At 40.8% G+C, this 26,346-nt stretch overlaps 2 protein-coding genes across 2 annotated transcripts; both read right to left on the minus strand.

The window, feature by feature from the left end:
• Positions 1 to 1,787: 1,787 nt before the first annotated feature.
• SUV39H2 (SUV39H2 histone lysine methyltransferase) lies at positions 1,788 to 11,026 on the minus strand. Its single transcript, XM_058804991.1, has 5 exons — positions 10,885 to 11,026; positions 9,250 to 9,921; positions 7,258 to 7,404; positions 5,575 to 5,704; positions 1,788 to 4,203 (listed from the first exon to the last, which is right to left on the minus strand). Exons 2-5 carry the CDS (start codon positions 9,769 to 9,771, stop codon positions 4,094 to 4,096), a joined length of 909 nt encoding a protein of 302 aa, XP_058660974.1. The 5' UTR covers positions 9,772 to 9,921; positions 10,885 to 11,026; the 3' UTR covers positions 1,788 to 4,093.
• Positions 11,027 to 13,251: 2,225 nt separating this feature from the next.
• HSPA14 (heat shock protein family A (Hsp70) member 14) lies at positions 13,252 to 25,374 on the minus strand. The gene is made up of 14 exons (XM_058805553.1): positions 25,314 to 25,374; positions 25,076 to 25,156; positions 24,894 to 24,976; positions 23,088 to 23,136; positions 22,226 to 22,319; positions 22,008 to 22,098; positions 20,808 to 20,912; positions 20,066 to 20,227; positions 19,517 to 19,672; positions 18,218 to 18,320; positions 16,482 to 16,694; positions 15,891 to 16,064; positions 14,973 to 15,043; positions 13,252 to 13,674 (listed from the first exon to the last, which is right to left on the minus strand). The coding sequence occupies exons 1-14, from the start codon at positions 25,368 to 25,370 to the stop codon at positions 13,596 to 13,598; spliced, it is 1,518 nt and encodes a 505-aa protein (XP_058661536.1). The 5' UTR covers positions 25,371 to 25,374; the 3' UTR covers positions 13,252 to 13,595.
• Between the last annotated feature and the right edge of the window lie 972 nt (positions 25,375 to 26,346).

Below are 26,346 nucleotides of genomic sequence, written 5' to 3' on the forward strand. Positions count from 1 at the left end.
TTGAACAGAAAGCTCAAATATAGAGGAATCCAGTCTGTTCAGGCAAGTGTTAATTTATAGCAGTTCTCACCAGCCCTAAACTGAAAACACATCACTTCCTCCTGGTCCCTCTGCTGGAATCCTTACACTCCTAGAAAATTTGGGTACAAGCCAGGAATTAAGAGGTTGCAGTCTTAAAGCAAATGCTACAACTAATTTTTGACAGGCTAATTTTTTTAAAAAATGACAACAACAAGAGAAAAACTAAATTTAATTTATTTTATCAAAAACTATAGGAAGACAGCAATACTAGAGATGACACAGTATGAAAAGAAAATGTTCCTGAGCTTACAAACTGCATATTCTAATACAGTTCCTAAAACATACAATAAAAATAATCAAAAGATTGACTTAACTTGGAGATTAAATAAATGGACAATAGCTTTTCTTACAGGTGATCTTGCAGCTTTAGTTTTGCTACAAAAAATAGAACCAACAAAAAAAGAACAGCTGGAGGGCAGGCCAGAGGTTACCAGCCCCCAAGAAGTGCATTCACACGACTGAATTGGTGACCATGACAATGCCAAAGGACCACAAAGCAAAACAAAGGCAGAAGGTGGGCTGGTTTAGCTTCCCTAAGAAATTGCAAACAGCTATTTCTCCATTTCCAATTTGGCAATTTTCTGCCAAACTCATAAAAACAGTAAAAGGAGTTTTAAAAGTGACACAATGTCCCATTAAGCTAATTCATTGACTGCAATCCAAATACACTGTGAATACATAAATAAAAAATACTGTTCAAGGCTCTTCTGTTGGAAACTGGATCCATGGGTTTTCTTCAAATAAATACAAAATACTGCTACCTCCCAGAACACAAATGAACAGTTCTTTATTTATGGCAGAGCACAACACACAAATCCTTAACAAACAGCAGCGTTATTCCAGTGCTGGTGATAACATTCTGTGCCTCTGGAAAAGGCAGACACCGCACTCCACTCCAACTGCCACAGCTGTTACCTTCTAAAATGCGTCTCTTTGCAATATTTAAATCAGGCTGGGCATGGGGGAGACAGAGCCTGGGGCCTGCCCCGTGCCCGCGGCACAGGCGGGGCTGGAGGAGGGAATCCACGTCCTGCGCAGCCTCCGCCCTGCAGGGACAGCGCGGGCTGCGGGTTAAGGGCTGGAGCCTGCACATTCCATCCACGTGGAATGCACTGCTCACTTGAGCGACATGCAAGGGAAAGCACTAACGACTCCAAACGATGCAAGATCATCTGCAGTTTGCTGACGTTAAAGCTCCACATTCCACTTAAAACTTTAAATTAAAAAAAAAATAATTAGAGATATGGCATGATAAAAACTGATGAGATTCAGCATTTATCAACTGTGGATACAGGTTAGCCTGATCACATAAAATACTTTTAAATCTAAGCAAACTTCCTCCTATTCATTAAGCAATATAAAGTCTCTATTTCGACGTGTATCTCTGCATTGTAGATTACAAAACTCACACAGCATTTCCAGCAGCCCATGCTCTTCACCAAAAGTGTAAAACTGATTTTGGCTAGTAGCATATAAAATGTCATTTGCTACCAAAGAGCCAGATCTTCAGTACAAATGCAACTGTGCTTAAGAAACAACCTTGAAATGTTCCTTTTGAAGTGCTAACAATTAACATGAAATTTAAGGCATTTTCTAACAAATTAAGTAAACAGTTACATGCTCGGTACTCGACTTCATTCACCTGAGCCAACAGCTGTGCACCTTATAAAGGTAACTAGCTGACCTATGATGCATAGCCAGCATCCATTTATGGAGCAACATTATTCTGCCTGACCCTGTCAACATTTACATGACTGGTAAGCAATATGCAAGTTTTACAAGCTCTGAATCCATGAGAAAAAAGTCTGTGGATCATTCCTAGAGCATGGACCTTGGCTGTAACTCCTCTCATCACCCACCTCAACTGCTCTTTAGTGGTTCTGAAGCCAAGCAAAACTTAGCATATGTTATGAATAGATTGAGACAACTTTAAGATGATCAGGAAAAAAAAAGATGACTCGAGTAGCTGAAGAACAGCACATTTCTCAGCCTTTACATTCAAGAACATCTTACAAATGTCTACAGCAAATGGGAATACTCGCCCCTAGTCTAACTTCACTGAAGTTAACATTTTTGCAACCAGAAAATACAAGCCTACTATCTTAGAAGTCTGTCATTAGTTAAAAAAGACACAGTATGTAAAAGTTTAACCAAAACCAGTTGTGAATATACATCAATCCCAGGGCTCTTTTGCACCTAACAGATAACAGACCATATCTCCACACTGCACTGGCTTTGTTAGGCAATGGGCTGCTCTCCTTAACCTTTTGCTATCTAATTCCAAACTGTAGCCAGCAACTTGTTTCAGCCACGACTGCCAAATTTCTGTAATGAAAACAAACAGCAAATGTTACTTCTGACAATTCCATATTTACAAATGCTCTGTGGAACTGCAGTCCTCCTATAGAATCCTAACTAAAAATCAGAGCATAACTGAGAACATTCTACATAACATCAGCTAAGAAGTTCAAGTTTTACACTTGGGATCTGTTATTACCAATTACAGAATCACAGAATCAGGCTGGAAAAGGCTTCTGAGATCATCACGTCCAACCTATGACCAAACACCATCTTGTCAACCAGACCATGGCACTGAGTGCCACATCCACCCTTTTTTAAAACACCTTCAGGATGCTCCTCTCTGAGCAGCCCATTCCAGTGTCCTATCACCCCTTCTGTGAAGAAATCTTTCCTAATTTCCAACCTAACCACCCCCCCAGCACACCTGGAGACTGTGTCTCCTTGTCCTATTGCTGGGTCCCTGGGAGACTGACCCTCACCTGGCTACACCCTCCAGTCAGGGAGATGTGGAGAGAGATGAGGTCAGCCCTCAGCCTCCTTTTCTCCAGGAACTTGATGGAGTGGCTTGGTGAGCTCATCTGCAGCTCCCTCATCACCCTAGGATGGATCCATGGAGTTATGAGCATCTAAGTGACTCAGCAAGCCTCTGGCCGCCTCCTCCTGGATTACAGGGGGACTGTTCTACTCCAGCTCAGGAGACCAGTTGTCCTGAGGACAGAACAACTGTCCTAATGCTGAAAACTGAGGCAAAGAAGGTGTAAGTTAAGTACCTCAGCCTTGTCCTCATCTTTGTTAGCCATATTCCCTCACTGTGTCCAACAAAGAATGGAGGTTTTCCTTGCCCCTCCTTTTCCTATTAATGTATTTATAAAAACATTTTTACTATCCTTTAAAGAAGTGGCCAGGTTAAGTTTTAATGAAGCTTTGGCCTCTCTGATTTTCTTTCTGCGATTACTTCCTTTGCATGGAATTCCATGGACATTTTACAATTTGCACTCCTGTGAACCTTTATTTACACACTGGCTCTCCTTAATCCCTCACCCTGGTGCCACAAATGTTACTGCTAAGATCTTCAAGCTTTTCTTTATATAACAAAAAAGCAAAAGAACTGTCAACTAAGATTTGGAATTCAAATCAAATGCCTCCTGACTTTTCAAGGTATAGAAAACACGTAGCTTGAAGCTGAGTCACAGGAGGTTTAGATTGGATGTTAGGAAAAGGTTTTTCACCCAGAGGGTGGTTGGGCACTGGAAGAGGCTCCCCAGGGCAGTGGTCACAGCACCAAGCCTGGCAGAGCTCAGGAAGTGTTTGGACAATGCTCTCAGGCACATGGGGTGACTCCTGGGGATGTCCTGTGCAGGGTTAAGAGTTGGACATGATGACCCTTGAGGGTCCCTTCCAATCCAGATCATTCTATGATTCTAGGAATATTCAAATCAAGGTACATTTTAGAGTTTTCTTTGCATCCATTTTACGGCTTCCTAAACAACTGCTCTAGAATTTTAATCCCCTTTAGCAGTTCTGTATTGGCTTGAAACACTACAATCTCTTTCTTTGGCCAATGCCACTTCAATTACAAACACAATACCTTGTTTTCATCATCCTTATTTAGATTAGATGTAAGAATACTTGAATATATGTGTGAAAGAAGAGTCTTCTTAAAACACATTAAAAAAAAGAACAAAATCTTTGTGACTTTGGATACCCGAACTCAGTTGAGATAACCTCTGCAACACATGGCTCCACATTTACAGACAGTTCTGATGCTCTTTTTGGATGGGCTAAGACCTTCAGCAGAGTCTGAAGTCAGATCTATTGAACCTGCAACACAGATGAACACAAGTAAGAAAGTTCTAAAGGACAGACCAAGATCATGCCCAGTATTCAAACAGCTTCTAAAGGCTTTCTAACAGCCCAGTTCAAAGAGCTGTGTGTGAAGCTCACTCAGATTCCACTGACACCCTTGTTACTGCTGCTTGTACAACACCTGGCACACACATCAGAATCCAAAACTCAGACTTGATCTTTGTACCCCCCAGGTATCCACGTGGATCAGCTGAGAGTGCAGCTGGCCTTCAATGTCAGTGTCACAAACAGAGGGAAAGAGGAGTTTTAACATTCAAGATCAGTTTGGCAGTGTGGTGTTTTAAGCCCAGATAGCAATGAAACACCATGCAGACACTTGCTCACTGCCACCCCAGCAGAGCAGGGAAGAGAAACAAAAGTAAAACTTGTAGGTTGAGATAAGAACAGTTTAATAATTGAAAGAGTAAAATATTGTAATAATTATTATGTTCTGATCATGCTGATATTGATTAGTAGTAGTAGTAGTAGTAGTAGCAGTAATTGTAAAAGAAAAAACCAAACATGAGTGATGCACACACAATTACTGACCTTTGGCTCATTGATGCCCAGAGGCCATCCCTGAACTCTGATCAGCCCCTTCTGGGGATCTCCCCAGTTTCTACACTGGCCATGACATTCTCTGGCATGGAATATCTCTTTGACCAGTTCATCTGTCTATGCTTCCTACCAGATTTTATGGTTTTTTTACATTTTTTGAGTACCTCCTCACTGGTAGAGCCTCAGACACAAAAAAGTTCTTGATTTAAGAAAACATCAGTGAATTATCAACACTATTCTCATACTGAGTCTAAACCACAGCATTGTACCAGCTACTGAGAAGAAATTAACTCTATCCCATCTGAAACAGCTGTTCCATAGGACCTACATCCTGAGGAGCTACAGCTGAGGCCTACAGGACACCCAAATTCAAAGACAAACCTATGGTGCCTCATGCTGCTGAGCTGTTACAACTACCTTAGTAACTACCTAGCAAGTAGTTTACCTGAAATGCTGATTTGAATAAAGGAAAGCTTTATTTAAGAGCAGCCTGACCATTCCTTTGAGCATTTCTGGGACAAAGCTTCAAAATAATTTGCTTCACCAGACAGTCCACACACAATCCCTGATGTGCTAGGAGCACTGAGGGAGGCAGTGCACTAGAGATGCAGGCAAAAGCTTCTGGGTGTGCTCCTCTCTGCACTACATGTCATGAGCAACGACTGTTCTGAAAGCCAGAGCCATGTTATCAAAAGCTGTGCCTGAGCTAAATGCTACCATCCTCCAGGCTGCAGTAAAACCCACCAGCACCCCAAAACTTCCACAAGAACCATGTTAAAATGTGCAGACCTTTCATCTGATAGTCAAAGGTCAGCTCTTCTCCAGCCTTGATGGTCCGGGTAGAGAACAGCGCTATTCGGGGAAGACGCAAGTCGAGGTTATCAATGAACACATTGAAGACTTGAAGATTTGGATCACACTGTAAGCACAAATTAATGCAGTTTCTGTTTAGAAAAATTAACATTTAATATCACTGAAATGTTTAAATAAACCAAGATCACAGCAAAGAAAGAATGAGTGAAATCTGAAATTATCTTCTGAAATCAACAAACTGAAAAAATGAAATAGTAATTCATAGCTCAGACTTAAGTCCTTCCAGGAAGGCAACCTTTGCACAATGTGCAGACTACACTGATATGCAACAACCTATAAAAAGTGACACCTTCAAAGGTGACAACAAAAATGGTGACAAAATAATTAAAGCCTACTCTAGGCCAATGTAGGCCAACATTCAGAACTAGTATGTACCAACAAAACCCATAAAAAGAATTAAAGTTGAAAGAAAACTAAAAACAACTGAGTGTTTCAAGCCCCACACACTCACTGCTCTGTAGTGATGTTTAAGCACTACTTCAGGCCAGAGATAACATCTCCATACTATGCAGGAATCTCTACTGTAAACTGCAAACCTGCTTGGCTTCTGAATTCCCTGCCATGGTCTGGGTGCTAGGAGGAGGGTGAAGGTCACTAAGCTGGAACTAGAAACCACTTCCTCATTTTGTCTGGATTAAGTGTCAAAAATCAGTGGTACCTGAGACTGTTAAATTCTAAATGCTTTTTCTGTTCTTTAACAGTGAAATATGTCACACATGAAAGAATCAGAAGTGAAGTTATAGACACCTAAATTTATGCTGAAGATTGAGAATACTTCACTCCCATTTGCAAAAGTGAAGAGCAACTGTCTGTACCTAAAACTCTCCTTCATCCTTCTCCCTGGCAAGCCTGCATGAAATACACATATCATCATCTCACAGATCTGAAGACATTAATTTTCTGTATTTGTAGAATACTGACTGCATACCTCACAAACATTGGATTAGTAAGAAATAATAATTTTTAGTTCAGGAATCCTTACAAATGCAGCTCAGCTTTCTTGCTTTAGTTACTTCAGTTGAACTTCAACAAGACACTACAAAAACTGCTTGTGAAAATTTGAGTACTTTGGCAAATTTAGATTAGGAGGAAAAATTATATTTCTCTGCTGTAGATACCTAGGAAAGCACAGGAATTTTCTCTTTTTTCCTCTACCAAGTTTGCAGGATGAACTTCAGAGTAACATTCCATCCTGCCCAGCTACAAAATAACACATCAATTCCTGTCATCTCTGACTCCCAGCTAATTTCATTAAGGAACTGTCACATGTTAAGTATTTCAGGTACTCGGAAAAAACACACCCAAATCAACCCTATTTTGGTTGTCTAGAACCAGCTGATTCAGTGAAAACTCCAGTCCTATAGGATGTCCACTTCAGGCAGCATCTCTGCCCCAGATTTTTGTAGGCAGTGTCAATCTAAGTAAGGCCCAATATTCTGTTCTATTTATTACATCATCTGATTAACTGGACTGTGCTGGCATGAAGCAAACCACTTCAGAAAAACTGTGAATACAGTAAGGAAATGTTTACATTAGAAGACATTTCTAGCACAACTGGAATAATTCTTCAAATTCTTAATATACAAAACAAAGTCTTACACTGTGGTTCACAAAGTGGGACACATTTCCATATCGAGCTGCATCTACTGTAAATTCATCTGAGTCATAGTCCAAATCAAACAAGTATGTATTTCCCTGGTTGTCATAGAACTGGCCTCGCCTCTCTGCTTCCTCACTTGTAATCACCTAAAAAAAAGAAAGGAATAAAGAAACTTGCATCATGTTATTAATTATTACCAAATCAAAACAAAAATCACAATCAAGTTAGAAAAAAAAAACCACAATAAGTTTATGATCTTGAAATAGCATTCTATCTTATGAATGGAGAATACATAAGAGTACATACAGCTGAACTAATTATTTTTGATTGAGGCTTCTCTGGGTGCAATTTGTCTACAGCTGATGCACAGCACTACCTTGTCTCTGGAAAAAAAAACCATATCAGCACCCTCTACTAATAATTTTGATGATGACAATACAATCAGCTGTTTTTACTGAAGCTTCTATATACACACTTTTTCCATTAGATCCAGAAAGCCTCGTTTACTTCACACAAAACCAAGATTCAACATGTTCCCTTTGCAAAGATGATCCACAGGTATCAGTCTTTAAAACCCAGCCACATTTACAGCCTGATATTCATTTCCTCTCTTTCCAGAAGCATCTCTTCCTGCTATTTTTGACTGCAATGAAAGATCCTATTCACTGCAGCTCAGACACATCACAAAGCTCAATCTATTCAATTAGATGAGTGTGTCAGCTTCAACAACTTCATCTGCAGCCTGTCACATTAAACACATTCTGTTGTATAGATTCAGCAAAGAAATCATAATTTTGCAGCAAGAGGTACAAAATGTGATGGAATTGGACAATAAATCCCTCTAAAATCTGACAGATGAGATTTGAGAAGTCAGCAGTAGATATTAAGTAGATTCAGGTGAAACAGTAAATACACACACTCTTTTCTTTAAGCAACAAAATCACAGAATCACCTTTCAGTGAATGGAGTGTATGACCTTTTGTATATTTAAAGGAAATGGATGAACATGAGAAGAAGCTTTGGGGCAGGAAGCATGGGGGGAAATCTACTAAATACCATAAACATTGTACAAAGGGACAGAAGGAAATACTTTGAGTCAACACAGTAGCAAGGCAGATTTGTGGTAGAAATGAAACACAGTGCAACAGAGAGGCTGCCAGGAACTGCTGGTGTGAAGAGCTCTGGAACAGAGGCTGAAACACACAAACACAGGGCAATCCAAAACCTCAAGAGTAGCTCAAGGTCTGTATTTTATAACATAGAAGTTCTCTTTGAAATAGTATGAGATTGAATAAGCAGATAATGTCTGTACTATGAATGTTATTCTTGATGTTAATCAAAAGCAATAAATATGCTTGGAAATACTACCTTAGAAGGGCAGACAAAACAAAAGGGACTGAAAGTCTGTGCAGGGAGTTTCAAAACAATTGTGCTTTGGGAATGGCAAAAAACTACAAAAAAAGATGATCAGGGAAGAATGAAGAAGATGATTGCCATGAAAGAAATTAAGGATTTGCCTTTAGAAATACTATTAGGGCATGTGTCTAAAATAATTCTTTAGTGCCACATGAGATAAATATTCTCTTTACTTTTGACCTTTTACAACTGCTCTGGAATGAAGGAATGTTCTAGACAACATAATTTTGCTGTCAACTTGAATGTCCCTTTCTCTCTCTACTCAAAAGCAGACTGATCTATTATACAGTAGAATCACAGAGTATCCTGAGTTGGAAGAGTCCCACCAGGATCACCAAGTCCTGGCCCTGCCCAGGACATCCCCAGGAATCACACCAGGTGCCTTACTGTCCAAACACTCCGTGAACCCTGCCAAGCTTGTTGTCATGATCACCTCCCTGCAGAGCCTGTTCCAGTGTCTGACCACCCTCTGGGTGAAGAAGAAGTGTGAAAACTGAGAGAAAGCTCATAAAAATTTTATCTAACATTTCCTTGATTGTAAGTAATTCACCTCTACAAGATAAATACATACCTACCTCTCCAACATACTCCATCACAAAACTGTTGGTTTTAATTTTCTGGAGGGTTTTTACTCCCCAGCCACGGCCATTGTTGGTTCTGAAGATGCAGAGGGAATATGGGGTCCCTTTCTGCACAATCCTATTGGGGCAGTCAGGCCCACACCTACAATATGAATTGCACTCATAGATGGGCAAGCCAGGCTGGATTTTCAATTTCTTACGTTTATTGTAAGCCAAAATAAAGCCAGCCTCCTTTGGACAGCACTTCTCAGCAGGGCAGTCAGCACATTCACAGCCAGTTGTTATTCCATTGAGCACATTTATTCCTGGAGCAGGTTTATACTCATTGATGTAGTAGAAGTCTAAAGGAGGGCCTTCAAGATCCACGGTGTTTTCTACCAGAATCATTGCTTTGTGATTCTTTTTCCTGTTGAGTTCTTCTGTCCACCTCTGCAGAGCTATTCTTTGTTTAGCCTTCTTTACAACATAATCTGCAATTGCAGGTTTCAGAGTTTTAACATGGTTTCTCAGTTTCATTGCTTTGCCTCCTCTCCCCCGAGACAAGTATTCATTCTTGTCTCTAAGAAAGTTCTGAATAAGCAGAGGGCAGTTCAGATGCTTCCGAGGTTCCCAAGTATTTGAAGATTCTGGCCATCCTTTCCATTTCACAAGATAGTATGCTTTGCCCTTGAAATACAGAAACAGATACAGATTCAGCCAGAGCTCATGTTGCTGAAATCCACCATCACAGAACAACACAAACACAAGAGCTCTGGACTTAAGGATCAGCACACAGGGCAGAAGGCCTTGATGTCCCCATAAAAATTACAACTGGGGAGAAAGAGAAAAATCAGTTTGTCTGCAAATTAACTTATAGCACAACTTAGCATACTTTACAATTTGTCTCTAGGGGCAAAGAAATCAAAAGCTGGGATGAACTCTGATTGCTGACAGCATACCTGGAGGAGGAGGCTAGTCTGTCAAGGCAGGGGTAAGTTATGCGTTATGCTAACTTGCTGTATGACTCGTATGCACAAGCAGAATGCAGTCGTATCACATACAGAACAAAAAAAAAAAAAGCAAAATGTGGCAAAAAAAGGTCTAAAACCCACTATTGGTCATATCAACCATCCTCCCAGAACATGAATTAATTTGATAAGTGTAAGATTGTATTTACAATGAAGCAGCATTCATTTTGTACTTATTTAAAAAGGACAAATAACTGTAACAAGGACAAATCCTGAGACTGAATTTCACAGGAATCCATTTGCAGCACATGGCCCTAATTCTTCATCGAACAGACTAAAAGAATCAAGAGAGAAATACACATGGTTGTCTGCAAATAAAGGAGAGGCATCATAATTCATACTGAGCTACCACCCTAAAGCATCAGAATCAGATACACAAAGGTGAAACATTTAATATTCTAAATGTCTGTAATTTCACAAAAAAGCTCTTCCTTGCACATACTGAAAGTAGCAGTTTACACCACTTTCTGTTTGCAGTTTAAAGTTCAAAATATATTTAATTTGATGCCATCTAAAGCTTTGTCCTCACTGTCTGCTTCTTTATATTATGAGCAAAACTACCTTTTGCTTGCTTCCAAATTTCAGCTGAAAGAGTGATCAAATTGGTCTGTGTTTCTCTTACCTCTTCTACCTTGTAGTCACACAAATATTCCACCTCATAACTCTTTAGACTCCTGTTGGTGATTCCAATGGATTTACATGTGAGATTTTCCTTCCTACATAATTCTTGGAGGGTCTCATGTGAAGCTAGACATGGCACATACCAGGCTACAATAAGAAAATTGGTAAAGAATCCTATTTAATGTCTCAGCTAAATTGAAATCATTATGCCTCATCCCAGAGTCCCCACATTACCATTTGTGACAGCAGTCCACGAGTCTCCTGTACAACAACTGCAGCGTCTCCAACTCAACCCTCCTCTACCGGGTCAAGGGAAACACGTTCATGATTCCCTCCCTGCACCTTTATTCTGTACAGTACGTTCGCATCCAAAGAAAAACAAACATTTTGGAGGGCAGAGACTTCCACAGGTGAAAGATACACTAAGCACCAGCAATTTTTCTACAATTACCGCATCGCACAACTGAATTTCGGCAAGCAGGAAACCTCCATTCTTTAACAAGACCGCCAAATTTCTGTAGCCAGGCGCAGCTGAGTACTTGCGATGCAACCATGGCGACCGGACGAGGAGATAGAGACCCACAGCCCTTATCGGGCAGGATCGCGAGTGCCCGGTCAGCCAGGCGGATTTAGAGGGACGAGACATTCGCTCAGGGCGCCAGCGCCCGGGAAAACCCGGGATCGAGGCGCGGGATGGAGTCCAGAGCGGGAGCCGCCGGTGCAGGGCCGTGCCCGCCTCCCCCCGGGGCTCCGCGGGGCTCTCCCGCCCCGGCCCCGGCGCAGCTCACGGGGCTCGGGAGGGGGCGGCGGTGCCTTTCCCGCGGCCGCACCGGGATCCAGCGCCTTTCCCCGCGTCCTACCCCCGCTTCCAGGGTTACCCCAGGCACCTCCCGCCCTCCTCGCACAGCTCCCCCTGGGCAGCGGGCAGGATCCTCAGGGCAGCGGGCAGGACCCCCAGTTCTTCCCTCCCCGCCCGCCGGGGCTCTGTGGGCAGCGGCGGTGGGAACGGTCCCGACAGAGCCGGGCGAACGGGAACCGCTAGCGGCTCCCACAGCCGAAAGCGAGCAGCAGCTTCCCCACCCCTCCTTTCCCCCGGTCCGTCCCGGTCCCCCAGTGCCGGGGCGGCCGCGTCCCCAGCCCGCTCCCCCTCACCTCCTCGCCAGCCCTCCATGTTGGGGGGTGCGGGGGGCCCGCGCCGGCTCCGCCCCCCGCCGGAAGGGAGCGGGGCGCAGAGGGCGGCCCGGGCGCGCGCGCGGCTCCGCCCGCCCTCCCCTTTCCCGCCTCTGCCGTGAGGGGCCCCCGCAGGGACGGGGCCAGAGAGCGGCTGAAAGGGAGCGGGACAGAGTTAAAGCCATTTTGCTTTTGTTCTTACTGAGCCCTGCAGTGCCTGGGACAGGCGGGGAAGCGCGAGGCAGCTTCTTTCCCGCGGCCCTCAGCTGCAGAGCTGAAAAGAACCTCGGAGAAATGGTCCCAGCCTTACCCTCACTCCTCAGACGCGGTGTTAACTATTAATGTAGCTTCCGCAGAATCACAGAATCGATAAGTTTACAAAAGGCCTCTGAGATCATCAAGTCCCACCTATGACCAAACACCACCGTGGCAACCAGACCAGGCACTGAGTGCCACGTCCAGGCCTTCCTTAAACGCCTCAGGGTGTTAATTAAACACTCACTACCTCCCTCGGGCAGCCCATTCCAATGTCTAATCACCTTTAATGGGAAGAAATTCCTCCCATTGTCCCACCCAAACCTCCCCTGCCACAGCTGAGTTAGTAACCTGTTTTCCTGAGGCTCTTTTTCCTAGGGAACCACTACAGGAAGGTTCCTAGCAGGCAGGTTATGGAATACAACCCTCTGCAAACCCAGACTGGGATCCCTTGCTGTGTTCTCTAATTCTTGAGGCTCCTCTGTGACACTTTCAGTGTTTTACAAGGTAACACACTGTTGTAAGCACTGAATTTTTGTCCCTTAGCTGCACTTTAGGCTGAGACCCTCAAATTCCACAACCACACTTGCCTGCTCCATCTTGTCATTGAAAAAACTTGCCAGCTTACACCCACACAAATGTATGACAATACAGATTTAAAACCACGCATTATGGAGATTGTCAGGATCTGCATAAAAAAATGTATTTTTTAATAACATATAAATAAGCACACTAAACTATTACATTTCTCAGGTAATATGACAAAACCATTTTACAGAAAATATATTTTGAAAAAAAAAATTCATCTGCTCAAGAGGCCAGCACAAATGAGCTTCACCTTCATGGTTTTGGGCAATATCATGACCACACAGGATTCTGGTATAAAATGAGTGGATTTTCACCAGTCTCCTTCTCAGGTTCAAAGCTCTCCTTCTCAGGTTCAAAGCTATACTACTGAAGCCACAGATGCACTGGCTGAATGGATACAAGACCTGATTAGTCAAGAAAAATCTTCAAACTATGTAATATGCTTGTTCCTGAACCACAATTTGTGTTTTGCATTTTGTAAACCAAGTGCTGATAATTCAACGATCTGCCGTTCACATGTCTTGACTAACGTTTTATACCACACTCTAAACAGACTTGGTGGCAAAATAACTTGGTGGCATTTTAGTTTATTACAGTCCTCTAAGAATCATGAGAAACATCACAGAGAGTCACTGCTTTGGTAGAAAAGGCAGTAAGAGACAAAAATCAAGTTAGAAAAATGCTGCCTTCCAAAGTGGCCTATGATGCCACTTCAACAGTGATGATTTCACACTTTCCAGTATCTTGATCTGTGCAGGTGACGTGCAAGGACCCATCCCTAGATAAAAGAGAGTTATGTTTAGGATTATCTCAACACCACACTTACTGCATGTGCCAGAGAGGATAAGCAACAGTCTTCACACAGAGGGAAGGATGATAGATCAGCATCAAAATATCCAAGGACAAACATGCTTCAACACAGATTAAATGGGTTTATGAAATTAAGTTTAATTTAGTCATTGTTTTTATATTCACTTCTTGCCCTTAAAGCATCCATCTTCTCTACATATGTTGAAATTAATCAAAGAACACATTTAAATATTGCAATTTAATTTATTTTGTACAGGTTTCTAAATAAAATATGTGGTAATATTATTCAAAATATTCCTTGTGAGAGCTGACTAAGAGCAGTGGATTGATAAACATGGCTCGTCATAGCACAAGAACTTGACTTTTGAAGTGTAAATAGTCTTTAAACTCAAAGGATCTCCTTCAACAAGGAAAAGCTTAATTGTCAAAACCAAAGACTTTAGAAACAATATTTGTACCTAAATTTAGGCTTTAGAAACAATATTTGTACCTAAATTTATTTTGTGTGACTGTATGCCTTACTTCAGCTAGGCATACAGTCACACAAAATAAATTTAGGTACAAATAGATGTTCCCTACTGAACTTCCTCTCTCTTTTACACTCAAATATTCCTTAAACCTCCTTCCAAAATATGATGATTTTCTGCATGACAGAGTTGCATCTATAATACCCAAAATGTTTTCCTTATCAGTGTTCAGTATAAATCTCTGTATGACAAACCAGGCATTTTGGGTGAGGTCTATTAACAGGCATTAATACACCTGATAGCTCACGTAAGAAAATGAAGTATTTTGAAACTTAAACAGCAAGTAGAAGGCCCTGTTTCTGTTTAACAACCCTGCTTCTGAAAGGACAGAGCCACTGCAAATTCTACAATCCTTCATAACTAAAAAAGACAAAACCCCCTTCAGTTTTTCCCAAGAGTGTGGGCATTCAGCAAAGCTCCCCAACCCACTTCCAGAGCAAGTCTCAGATGCTGACTGCTCTCATGCATGGTCAAACTGATCAACGGTTCAGAAGTTGCTAAAAATGATCTACACAATTGCATTAAGCTTTGCTTCTTTAAGAACCAAACAATGACAGCACCAAAGGTACTGCAGAAAACCCACATTTCTACAGAAATTACTCCTGCTAGGACTGTACAGCCCTATAACCAAAAAATGCTGAAATTTCTCAAAGAAAAAAAATTAAATACCCTGTAACAGGAGCAAAGACTGTCAGAAGTGACATAGAAGGGTAAACAGTAGAACAAGGGTTTTGGGTACCTTTTCATTGTGAGAACTGTTAGTATATCATGTAGGCCATCCTCCTTTTTATCTAAATCCTGGAGTACAATCTATTAAAAAAAAAAGAAAGTTTGATTATAGTAGGTTCTTAATGTTCTTGTTCAGCACTTCAAAGGAAGTGACACAACAGCTAAGATGTGAAAATTCATGCAGTTTAGCTATTTGCACTATTGTTTTTGTGTTTTGGTTCAAGATGTATCCCTGAGATAGTGAAGTACCACTCCCACAGCATCCTTTAGAATCAGTACTGTAATTATTAGGTAACATCTCTTCCCTACCCCCTTTAAAGATATTCGGGCAGAATTAAGGTGGAATAACAATCTTCTTAAATATTCCACCAATTTCAGACACATCTACCCCTTCCCTGGTGCTTTTCAAGGAAAGCACATCATAACTGTTTACAAAAAAGCTGTGTTCGCTCTGTAGGCTGATTCCTAAACAACAACTTTAAACCTTCACTTGATAAAAACATTTCATCTTACCACTATGATAAACCAAATTCAATATTTAATAACAATGTCCAATCTAGGGAGATCAAAAAGTAATCAACACATTAGCTATACCATTTCCTTCATCAGTTTTATTTTTAAAATGTTCAAGGATCTGTGTATGACTGGAATAACTGGTAAAGATCTCTCATCCCAGGTGATCTTATTACAGTAGTGCCACATGTCAAACCTTGACAACCATTTAGGAATTCAAAAGGGAAACTTTAGTACTTTACAAAGTACTTCAATATTTTGCATGTCCAGAAGAATAATTAAAAGACCAATACCAAAGGGATGCGTGTCACTGTAATTTCCTAACAATACATTTTGGTATTGGTGGAACTGATTTCCATTTTTTTTTCCCCAGGAGGCTGCTGTTAAAAGTGCACAGGAGTGTGCACACACTCACCTGTGCAAATTTCTCTTCTTCATTCGTGGGACTCTTGCCCAATGACTCGTAGAGCTCAAGGCACACAGAGGAAATGTTCCCAGGAGCATGCAGGGTGTGCTGCCTTCGAGCTGGCAGTGGTGTCCCTGATGGAAACAGCACTGTGAATTTGTCAGCCCCTGACTCGTCTACTCCCTTAAAAAAGAAAAAAAATATTATAGTTCATGTTTTTCTTTAAGTGCTTCATTGAGCTGGAAGTGTTACAACAATGCTCCACAAGAAAATAAGTGCAAGCTTCATTCCCTCTCACATTTACCATCCAAGCAAGTAAAACCCTGACATTCCTACAAATGAGAAGTCCAGCTATTGCAACATAGGAAAGATACAATCTATCTCCCCTTAAAATCAGTTTTTCCTGTCAATTTTTTATCAACAAACCTAAGTTACCATGATAACTTACTAGTGGTAACCTAAGTTACCACTGCTAATCTATAGCAAATCTGTGGAAGTAAGAACAAAACAGTGCTGTTTCTCTAACATCAATCACACATAATCAGTGCTATATATTCACTGCAGCAGTAAAATTTCCTAATATTCTAATTTTAGCCTTACCTTAAGAAGAATATCTTTGGCAGAACACTCAATGAGTGCATCTTCTTCTAACAAGGTATTCTCTTTCCCCAGCAGAATTCCTGCCTCTATGGCTGCACCAATGGGAATAACTTCATCTGGAGGAATTGAATTCAGTAATTCCACAGTTGGGAAAATGTCTTTGATCAGCTGCTGTAGCTTTGGGATTCGAGCAGACCCACCACAAAGAACTACCTGGAAAACACATCATAATAATTTCAAATCTTTAGTCTGTGAAATAAAACTGACAGGTCATACCCTGCTGTGCAAAAATAAAAACTGCTCTGGGATATTTTATCATCTACAGTTGTTGAAATAAAAATTGATGTAATCTTTGGTTGACTTGATACTTATGCCTCTGAAATTAAAGGAAATACTATGTCTTTGAAAAGTTTCTCTTACAGCAAGAATCACCTAAATAAAGTAACACCTTGAAAATTGAAAAATTTGACATAAAAAGAACATAGGGCTCAAAAGGACTTCCAAAGGTGATCTAGTCCAACCTCCTGGCCAGACCAGGCACAGTTACAAAAGGCTGCTCAGGAGCTTTGCTGCACAGATACTGTATTCCACAGGGCCTTAATTCAGCATCTGATTTCCCTCATACTACACATTCCTCTCCTGGAATCTAACACTTCCCCATGCTGAACTTGTGCTGCTTGCCACTCACCCTTCCATCATGCACCTTTAGGAAGGAGCAAGTCAGGTTTTATCCATAAATCCAAGTCTTATTACAGAGACTTTGTTGAAATCATCCAGATCTGGAAACAAAGTTAACTCCCACTTTTCCTCATGTAAAACATAAACCTAATTTACAACTCTGAAGTTGTTTATTTTTACATTTAAGAGGTTCTACTGCCCTCCATCCAAAGAATTAAAGCCTGAAAGGCCACCTAAAAGCCACTGCCTCAGAAAACAAAAGCCATTCTTTGAACAGTGGCCTGGGATACTTCATTATCAATCAGAGAAAGTGAGATGTGACATGACACAACAAACACTAATTAAAAGTCTGAAACAGCATCAAGTGTCACTGAGAGCACCAGGCAGCTCCAGCTGCAGACCTGAGGAGCCAGTTCTGGCAGCAATGAATGCAGCACCACTTGCCAAGCACAGGTAAAAAGGGGTGAGATGGATTTCCTCTCTTACACCAAGGCAAGAGAGACACAGATTAAACTACTGATGTCTGCTGCCTTGCTCACATCCTTGGGATTAAAGCACTCTCTGGTTTGGCACCTCCTGTAGTTCTTAAGCCAGCAAGGAGGAGCACAAGCACCAAGTGGACACTTAGTGATCTGTTCAACTTTAAGTCAAAACTTTGCCTTTCTTCAGAAGTGCCAGCAAACCCTGTCCAAAGCTCAATGAAGGCAGAACAAAGCCCAGAGACTGAACTTAAGGAAGGAACTCCTCAGCTTGAATTTGGGCAGAGTTACACAAACACACCAAATGGAGACAAATCCTCCCCACCACTCAATATGCAGCAGTAAAAACTTATACTTAACTTCAGACCTTATACTTAACTTCTACCTTATACTTAACTTCAGACACCTGAAATAAAGCAAATACAGCAGTTCTAAAGATCCTGAATCTATAGACTTTGTGGGACCCCAGTCAAAACTGTTTAAATATATCCTGAAATAATCTCAGTCTGCAAGCAAAACAGGCCCCATAAGCATTGTTCTTGTGGAAATGTCCTACAGACACATGATTTCTATTATTACCTTATTAATGTCATCTGCTGTAAATCCAACTTGCTGCAAGAGTTTTTTAATTGCTTCTACACATTTACTAAAAAGTGAAGAACAGATAAGTTCAAATCTGGCCCTAAAAGAGAAAAATAAAACATTTGAAAAGGATCATGTCATCCATTAGCAACAAGTACCTGAAATGGAAGGAGAATAATTTTTGGAATATACTTTAGTTCTCTAGCTGGTACTAAGGGATTTTAAAAAAAAAATCGTATTTTCCCATTATTAATCTCCAAGCTATTTTATTGTTGTGGAAGTATCTGTGCTATTAGTTCCATCAACAACACCTACATGAATGCACATTCATTCTTCAGTGTACTCCAGAGAAAAAAATCCCAGTATTGTTGTCTTGACAACACCAGTTTTGCTGTCTTGACTCATGCCAAAGAAATAAAGAAAAATTCTGGAACTGCTTCATGATCTGTAAAATGAATACAAGGACTCCATTTTTAGAGGCAAATCAAGCTGTGTCCTGATTTTCACACAAGGAACAGATTAGGCAAATTAAAAAACAAACTTGTGCTTGCTTTTGTGTCTTTCAAGCCTGCAAAGGAAGTTCTACTCTGCATGAATACCACAAATCAAAGTCTGCAACACTGATCCACAGGACTGGCATCCTGATCCAAATGGAGCTGACCCCATTTATACAGTACTGCTTCTCACACTTTCAAACATGCTGTGCCTCAATTGAGCAGCTCCAACTGCTGCAGTTCTGGAATGGAAATTCTGTTTCATTTTGCTAAAGCTGCTGCTGCCTAGAAGAGCAATCAAAGTGAGCTAAAAATCTCAGTAAGAGATCATGCCAAGGGAAAAGAGATTGAGGAGGACACAGCAGTGGGAACAAAAAGACAGCAAATGTCTTTCTAGTCCAGCTCTCACTGAGAAGCAACATCAGGACTTCCAGGACTCCTACCATTCTGGATCTCATTTTGATCAAGCCATCTTTTCTTTAAGGAAAGTACAACAAAAACAATAAGGGGAAGGAAACAGCCACCCTGATTCATTACAGACTCCCCTCCAATCAACAACCAGACTCTGAAGATGGGGTCTCACTGTGCCTTTTTGCACTTCCTTTTCTAACCATCAGGGCAACACTGTTACTGTGACTGCCCTGACCACAGATTGCAGCATAACAGAACCATCAACATGAAACAGCAGGTTTGCCTTCAATCTTACTTCCTTCTCTAAAATAAACACCCTCAGAAATCAAAGCTTATTGAGTATCCACAATACCACCTAGAAAAATTTCAGTAGCTTCAAGATCTGCCTTACCTGGACACATTGCAATCAAAATCCAATCCATCATACAATGAATCCACAAAACAGTTTGCACTTCCCAGGGTTGATAAAGAGTGTTTTGCAATATCAGCACTGTTCATTAACTTCATCATGGCTCTGGGATTTCCTCTAATATCATGTTTACAAGACCTATATTAAAAAAAAAAAGATGATACCAGTTTAAAAAAGACAGGAATTTTGACTGGTAACTTTCTGAAAGGAAAGGTTAGAGCTCTTGCACTTTTTTTCTGTAAACATTTTTGTATTAACTACAATGCCACTACTGAAAATTTGCACACATCTGGACACAATAGAGTCCACAGCTGAGCCCTTACAGTTTAACACCAAATTAAGGCAACATCCACCCAAACTCAGGCATTTCCCAGCCTTCCTCCTCAGCCCCAAACAACTGACTGCTCCTTCAGCATCATCTTTACTTGAACCATTTCACTAACAGAGACTCTGCTAATTTTTTTTTTAAAAGCAAGCACCACATAATGAAGATCCTGTCCTAACAGCAAAATGCTTGGAATTCAAATTTACCTCTGAAATTCAGAAGCTAAGTGTTGTACTAGAGCTTCTGTGAAGCAAACTCCTCCAATGCTGTCATCTGTGTTTGTAGCAAGCACACGATATATTCCACTGTTCACTTCTATGACTGTGATAGAAAGTGATGTTCCACCCAGTTTATACACCAGCACGTTGCTGTCACATTAAAAAATGTTGAAAGTAGCATTAATTTTGACACATTGTTAAGATTACCACCATGTATTGAAGGTTTTAATCAGACAAGAAATATATGAGAATGGTAAAGAAAGACCACACAAGAACAAAAATGTTCAAACTGACAGCAGTCTTTAGTATTTTGAATTGGAATTATTTATATATTCATAAAAATGAATATATTCAACCAGATGCACTTACTCAACCCAGGAGCTCTGCTTTAGTTCTTCCAGCCCATGTAAAATAATCCCATCTCCCACAAATAAAATGAGCTATGCCAAAATATGTTCAAAAAGGAATGCATTTTTCTTAAGCCAATCAGCTAATTAAACAGAAAGTTGGAAACTGGGGACAAATCTTTAAAGGCAATTCTCAAAATATGAAGATCAAAGCAAAGGGATTTAATACACTACAAAATTACAACTTCTAAATGCTTATTGTCTTGACTGAGAGAAAAAAGCAAAACAAGCCTCATGCTAAGGCAACATGGCATTCCCTCAGTTAAGGTTTTTCAGTATTTAGGTACAGCAGCTTAAAAATAAGTAGAACATTAGGACTTTACCTTTTCCCAGTGGGTGAATCTTGGCCAATTCCATAAGCAAGGAGAGCTGCAGATGGTTCATGAATTAATCTCATAACATTGAACCCAGCAGCTGCAGCTGCTTCCCTGCAATGAGCCACAACAGCATTTCATTGTACTTTAGTGATCTCACTGTAGTCACACACTATTAAGATTTCACCTGAACTACATGTGCCATCTAATCAGACCTTGTTTATAGCATGGTATTACAAAACTGAAAAAGTGCCAATAAGATCAGTTGCTACTCTGTTCTCCAAAGAATTGGATCTGCTGTGTGCTCACTGGCAAAGAAAACACTGATCTATCAGACTGCATATCCCATAAACACTGCAAAATACCCCACAATTACACCCCACCCTAAATCAAACTTGGTAACTTACCTTCAGGAATGCTAAAGAAATCCTTGATACATTATTTCAACAGGTAACAAAATTAATTTACCATGCCTCACTTGCAACATTTAACTTACATGTTTTCTTGAAATTTCAGTATCCCTGGGAATACCCCACAACTTGTTCTCTCCACTTTGAAGTTACACCAGAGCAATAGAATGTTTCATTACAGACACTAAAATCCCCAGCTTGCTGTTTTCTGACCAATTTGCAGGTGTGCTTTATTTATTTCCTTCATGACAGTTAAATGTAAGGGCTTCTACATATCAGAAAGTAAAAACAGATGTTGCCATTTATGCTCAGCTTTAAGCATCTTATGTTTTCCTACTGAGGAACTGTCGGAGCAAAAGTGTTTCCAAACAGAATTTCCAAGTAGAAAACTGGTATGTATTCCAAATCTGCACTCTGACAAAGCAGAGCTCAAGAGACCATGTAGCACCACTCTGGGGAGGATGGAGGGGAAATTATGGAGGAGACTGAGATGCTATTTGCATTTCAAAGGGGTCACTGAAGATCCTAATCTGAAATGAGGTTCTATCCTTGATGAAATTGAAATTTCCCCTCATTTCAGTGATTCAGAACTTCCTTTTGGTCACATCACCAAATTCCATTAAAAGTTTCTCCACTCATGATTACATCTCTTGCTTTCATATTTTCACAGTTTAAATAACATCCCAATATCTTGACTGATGCTCACAAGTTGAAGTCCAGCAGCAGAATTCCCACTGCTGATCTCCCAGCCCCTCTGCTTTAGGCACATAAAATAACAGAAAAACCTCAGTGCTCTTACCCAAGGGCATTCTTCTGATTCTCTCCAAAATCAAATGGCACAGTGACAACAACATCATTCACATCTGAGCCCAGTGCAGACTGGGCAGTCTCTGTTTGGAAACACAGGCACAGCATGCTGATTAAAAACAAATAATGAAAAAAATATATGACATCTTAAAAAAATAAAAGGACACCTTAAAAAGCTAAAACATGTCAATGAATTTAATTATTATATACCTTTCATTTTACTGAAAATTAGTTTTGCCACATCTTCTGGGTTGATAAGTTTGTTATCTATTTCATACTGAAGTTTTCCATTCTTCTCAATCATCTGTAAGCAAAACCAACACACCTTTGTCAGACAGCAATTTGGTGAATAACAAAAAGTAATGTTTAATTTAGGCTCTGTTTAAAGTAAAAAGCACTGGACTGTGTAAACACTCCCTGCCTTAGCATTCTACTACAAGGGAATAAACACTTCCAACATGCTTATCAAAGACCTGCAGCATATGACAGACACAACAGGGACATTTAAGACTTTAAAGAGTCAAGATTCTCCCTTTCTATTAAATTTTCCTGAGTACAAAAGCAATGTTTAAAACATAAGTACACTCCTGGTTATATTCCATAAGAAAAAACCCAACAATTTATAAAATCACACCAATATAAACAGCAGAAAAATCACCCATTTGTTACAAATTCATTTTCCAGGATAATTTTTCTCCTGGTTTGCAAAATTTTCTAGCAACAAGGACAGTATTATGTAAATTAAATACTGAGATTAAATCAACTGGTTAAAGATGTTAATCACAAGGTGCTGCAACTTGAGTATCTTCCACCAGCCCTAACAAAAACCACAATGCTACTACTGAAATGCATTAGGATTCACCTGTTTGGAGGATGGCCAAGAGATAAAACATTTTCTGTTGGAACTAACTATATTATGCTGGCAGAACCAAGAACATGGTTATCAACTGGATAAAAGCAGAAACATTCCACACAGCAGCAAAGGGACATCATATGATGGGAGCTGATCACTACAGAACACAGATATGTATGGCCCAAACAATAATAAAATTCTATAAATCATCATACTCACAGAGCATTTGCTTTCTGCAATGTATTTCTTTGCCTGAGGGTCACCAGAGCTGTCCATAAAAATGCAAAATAACAAAATCAATCATGCATTCAAGGTTAATTGCACAAATGCATCTTGCTGATATTCCTTTTAACATTTCTAACTCATCAAGCTGTACTTGAACCAAAAAATCCTGTTTTTATTCTGCAGTTACATTTATGGAGTAGAACAAAACCCAACAGTTCTGACTGGTGGCATTTTTCATTCTCCTTTTCTAAAACTTATGATTGAAAAAATACCTACTACTTACAGAAAAGGAAAAGCAAAACCCACACTGCTATCCCCCATGAACATTTATAAAATATTTCAGCAAAGTTCTGCATCTGAGAAGTGCTGAGGAATACAGAATGGGCAACATCTTGACAGCTCCTCTCAATAAAAGGACTGTAACACACAGCTGGGTCATCACTAAGAAGTTTTTTCACATCTCCAATGTTAACTCCAACCCAAGAGGTTTAGTTCTATTGTCACTGTAATTGCCAGTGCAAATTATCACAGCTCCTCTAACAGGAATCACAACAGGCACTAATCAACAGTTTCACTATTGCAATAGAAGCAACACAAAGTTTCATGCAAACAAAACCACAGTGGATTTTACAGAAAAGCAATCAGCTGACAAAAAATCATAGTTAAGAAACTTTATGTACGAAAAGCATATATGCAACTTGCTACTATATTTCACAACTTGAGATTTTCACAGACAAGTTGAGACTTAAAATTCATTTTTTCTTCTCTACTTTTCTATTTTCACAAGCATCTCTTTGCTGCTGGAGGAAAATACAGGCTGAGAAGCTCACAGTACCAACCTGGACTAGGGGACAGTGTCCCTCCCCATGGCAAGGGGCTTGGAAGGCAGGTGATCATTAAAATCCCTCCCAAACAAAACCCATCAGTGACTCTATGATAACAGAATGATTTTTTATGACATGCCGTCAGGATTAGTGCTGAAACATGAAACCAGCTTTAAATGGGAAAAAAAGAGTGCAGTCACCACCCCTGGATGTGTTTAAGAAAACCCTGGATGTGGCACTCAGTGCCATGGTTTAGTTGAGGTTGTGAAAAACGTGTACTTTATAACTGGCATTTAGCAAATATTCAAATGAATATTATATGTGTTATGTTAGAAAATTATGCTGTGCTAAATCTCTTAAGTAGTGTGTTAAATATAGGTTTAGGTTATAACAAAATGTCAAAATAGAAACTATGCTATGTAAGGTACTTTTTTTAAAGAAAGGACTTGCAGGACACCTAAATCATTCAGAGAAAAAGAATTTATTGCCTTCTTATCAGGAGAAATGAACTTCTTCCCACTTTGCTCAGGCACAAAGATGCCAGTTAGGATTAAGAGGAAGAACCTGACACCGACCAGACAGAATCCTGTGTTTGAATGGAATTTATGCATCATGTATGAGATGTATGAATATGCAAAAGGATGCTGTTTTTAAGGGTTAATCCTCTGTTAACGTGGGTCCTTTTTTGGGGCTTATTTTGCCCAGAAAAGGTACCCAGACATCTGTAAGTCTTTGTTTCTATTGTCTCATATTGTCCTAACCCAAATTGTTCAAGTTATTATTACTCTAATTGTATTGCTATTTTTATAGCCATTTTACTACCATTAAAATTTTAAAATTTTAAAAACAAGTTATTGGCGTTTTTCACAAGATGCTGGGGCATGGTTGCACTCCATGATCTTTAAGGTCCCTTCCAACCCAGTCACTCCGTGCATTCTGTAATTTCTCACCGCCCTTTCCACGCCCATTCTCTTACCTTCTCCCAAGGATCTGCTTCACTTTCACGACAGTGTTGGAAATATTTCTTATCCTGCTTTGCTTCGCAGCTAAGCCAACAACCTGAGGGGAAAATAAACGAAAGCAAAATGGAAAAGCTGAGTAGCAGGCAGAGCCACCAACTCCTCCTCCCCAGAGCACCCCGCGGAGGGGCAGTCTCACCTCCTCGCTCTCCGAGAACGCCACGACCGCGGGCGTGACCCTGTCCCCGGCGTCGTTGGCGACCACATCGGCGCGGCCATCCTGAGGGGAGAGAGATGGAGGGAGGCAGAGCCGTGAGCCTGCGGGGGCTGCACCGCCGAGGGGGGCCCCCGAACCGCCCTGACCTAGCTCCCCGAGGGCCCTGCCCCTGCCCAAGCCCCCCGAGCGGCCGCAGCCACGGCCCTGGCCCAGCCCTTACCTTGTACACGGCGGCGCACGCACAGGTGGCTCCCAGGTGCACTCCGATGGCCGCCATTGCCCCTTCCCGCCCCGACGTGCCCCGCGCGGGCCCGCTCCCAGCCAATCCCGCGCCGCGCTGGGCCGTCGCCGGCGGAGCAGCCAATGAGAAAAAAGCACAGCGAGTGGCGTCATCGCGCATAGCAACGGGGGCAGACTGTTGCAGGTTTTGGCGGGAAGCGGCGCTGAGGCGGCTCCGTGAGGGATTGTGGAACCCGGGACAGCGGCGGCGATAAAATAGGAGATAAAGTGTTGGAACTAGAAAATAGAGAAACCAAAATAGACAATCGAGATCAAAGCGGAGAAAGCAGGAGGTGTGCGTGTGGTTTATGTCGCTGGCGCCTCTCGCGGTTGTGAAAAATGAGTATTTTATGATTGGCTTTTCGCAAATATTAAAATGAAAATTATATGTGTTGTGTTAGAAAGTTATGCTGTATTAATTCTCTTAAGTAGCGTGTTAAATATAGGTTTAGGTGATGAAAAAAAATGTTAAAATAGAAACTATGCTATGTAAGATACTTTTTTTAAAGAAAGGACTCGCAGTGAGACAGCAGCCACAGGACACCTGAGTCTTTCAGAGAAAAAGAATTTATTGCTCCATTATCAGAAGAAACAAACTTCCTACCTCGGTCAGGCAGAACGGTGCCGTCAGGATTAAGAGGAAGAAGTTGATGATGACCAGACAGAATCCTGTTTTTGAATGGAATTTATGCATCATGTATGAGGTGTATGAATATGCAACAGGCTATTGCTTTTAAGGGTAAATCCTTTGTTAACGTGAGTCCTTCTTCGGGCTTGTACTGCCCAGAAAAAGGTACCCAGACTGTCTTGTAACTCTTCGTTTTTATTGTCTCATATTGTCCTAATCCTAATAGTCTAAATTATTATTACTCTAATTATATTGCTATTTTTATAACCATTTTATTGCTATTAAACTTTTCAAATTTTAAAAACAAGCGATTGGCATTTTTCACACGGTTTAATTACTGGCAGTG

The sequence above is a fragment of the Ammospiza caudacuta genome, chromosome 5 (genome assembly GCF_027887145.1).
Source record: "Ammospiza caudacuta isolate bAmmCau1 chromosome 5, bAmmCau1.pri, whole genome shotgun sequence".
Classification (NCBI taxonomy): domain Eukaryota; kingdom Metazoa; phylum Chordata; class Aves; order Passeriformes; family Passerellidae; genus Ammospiza; species Ammospiza caudacuta.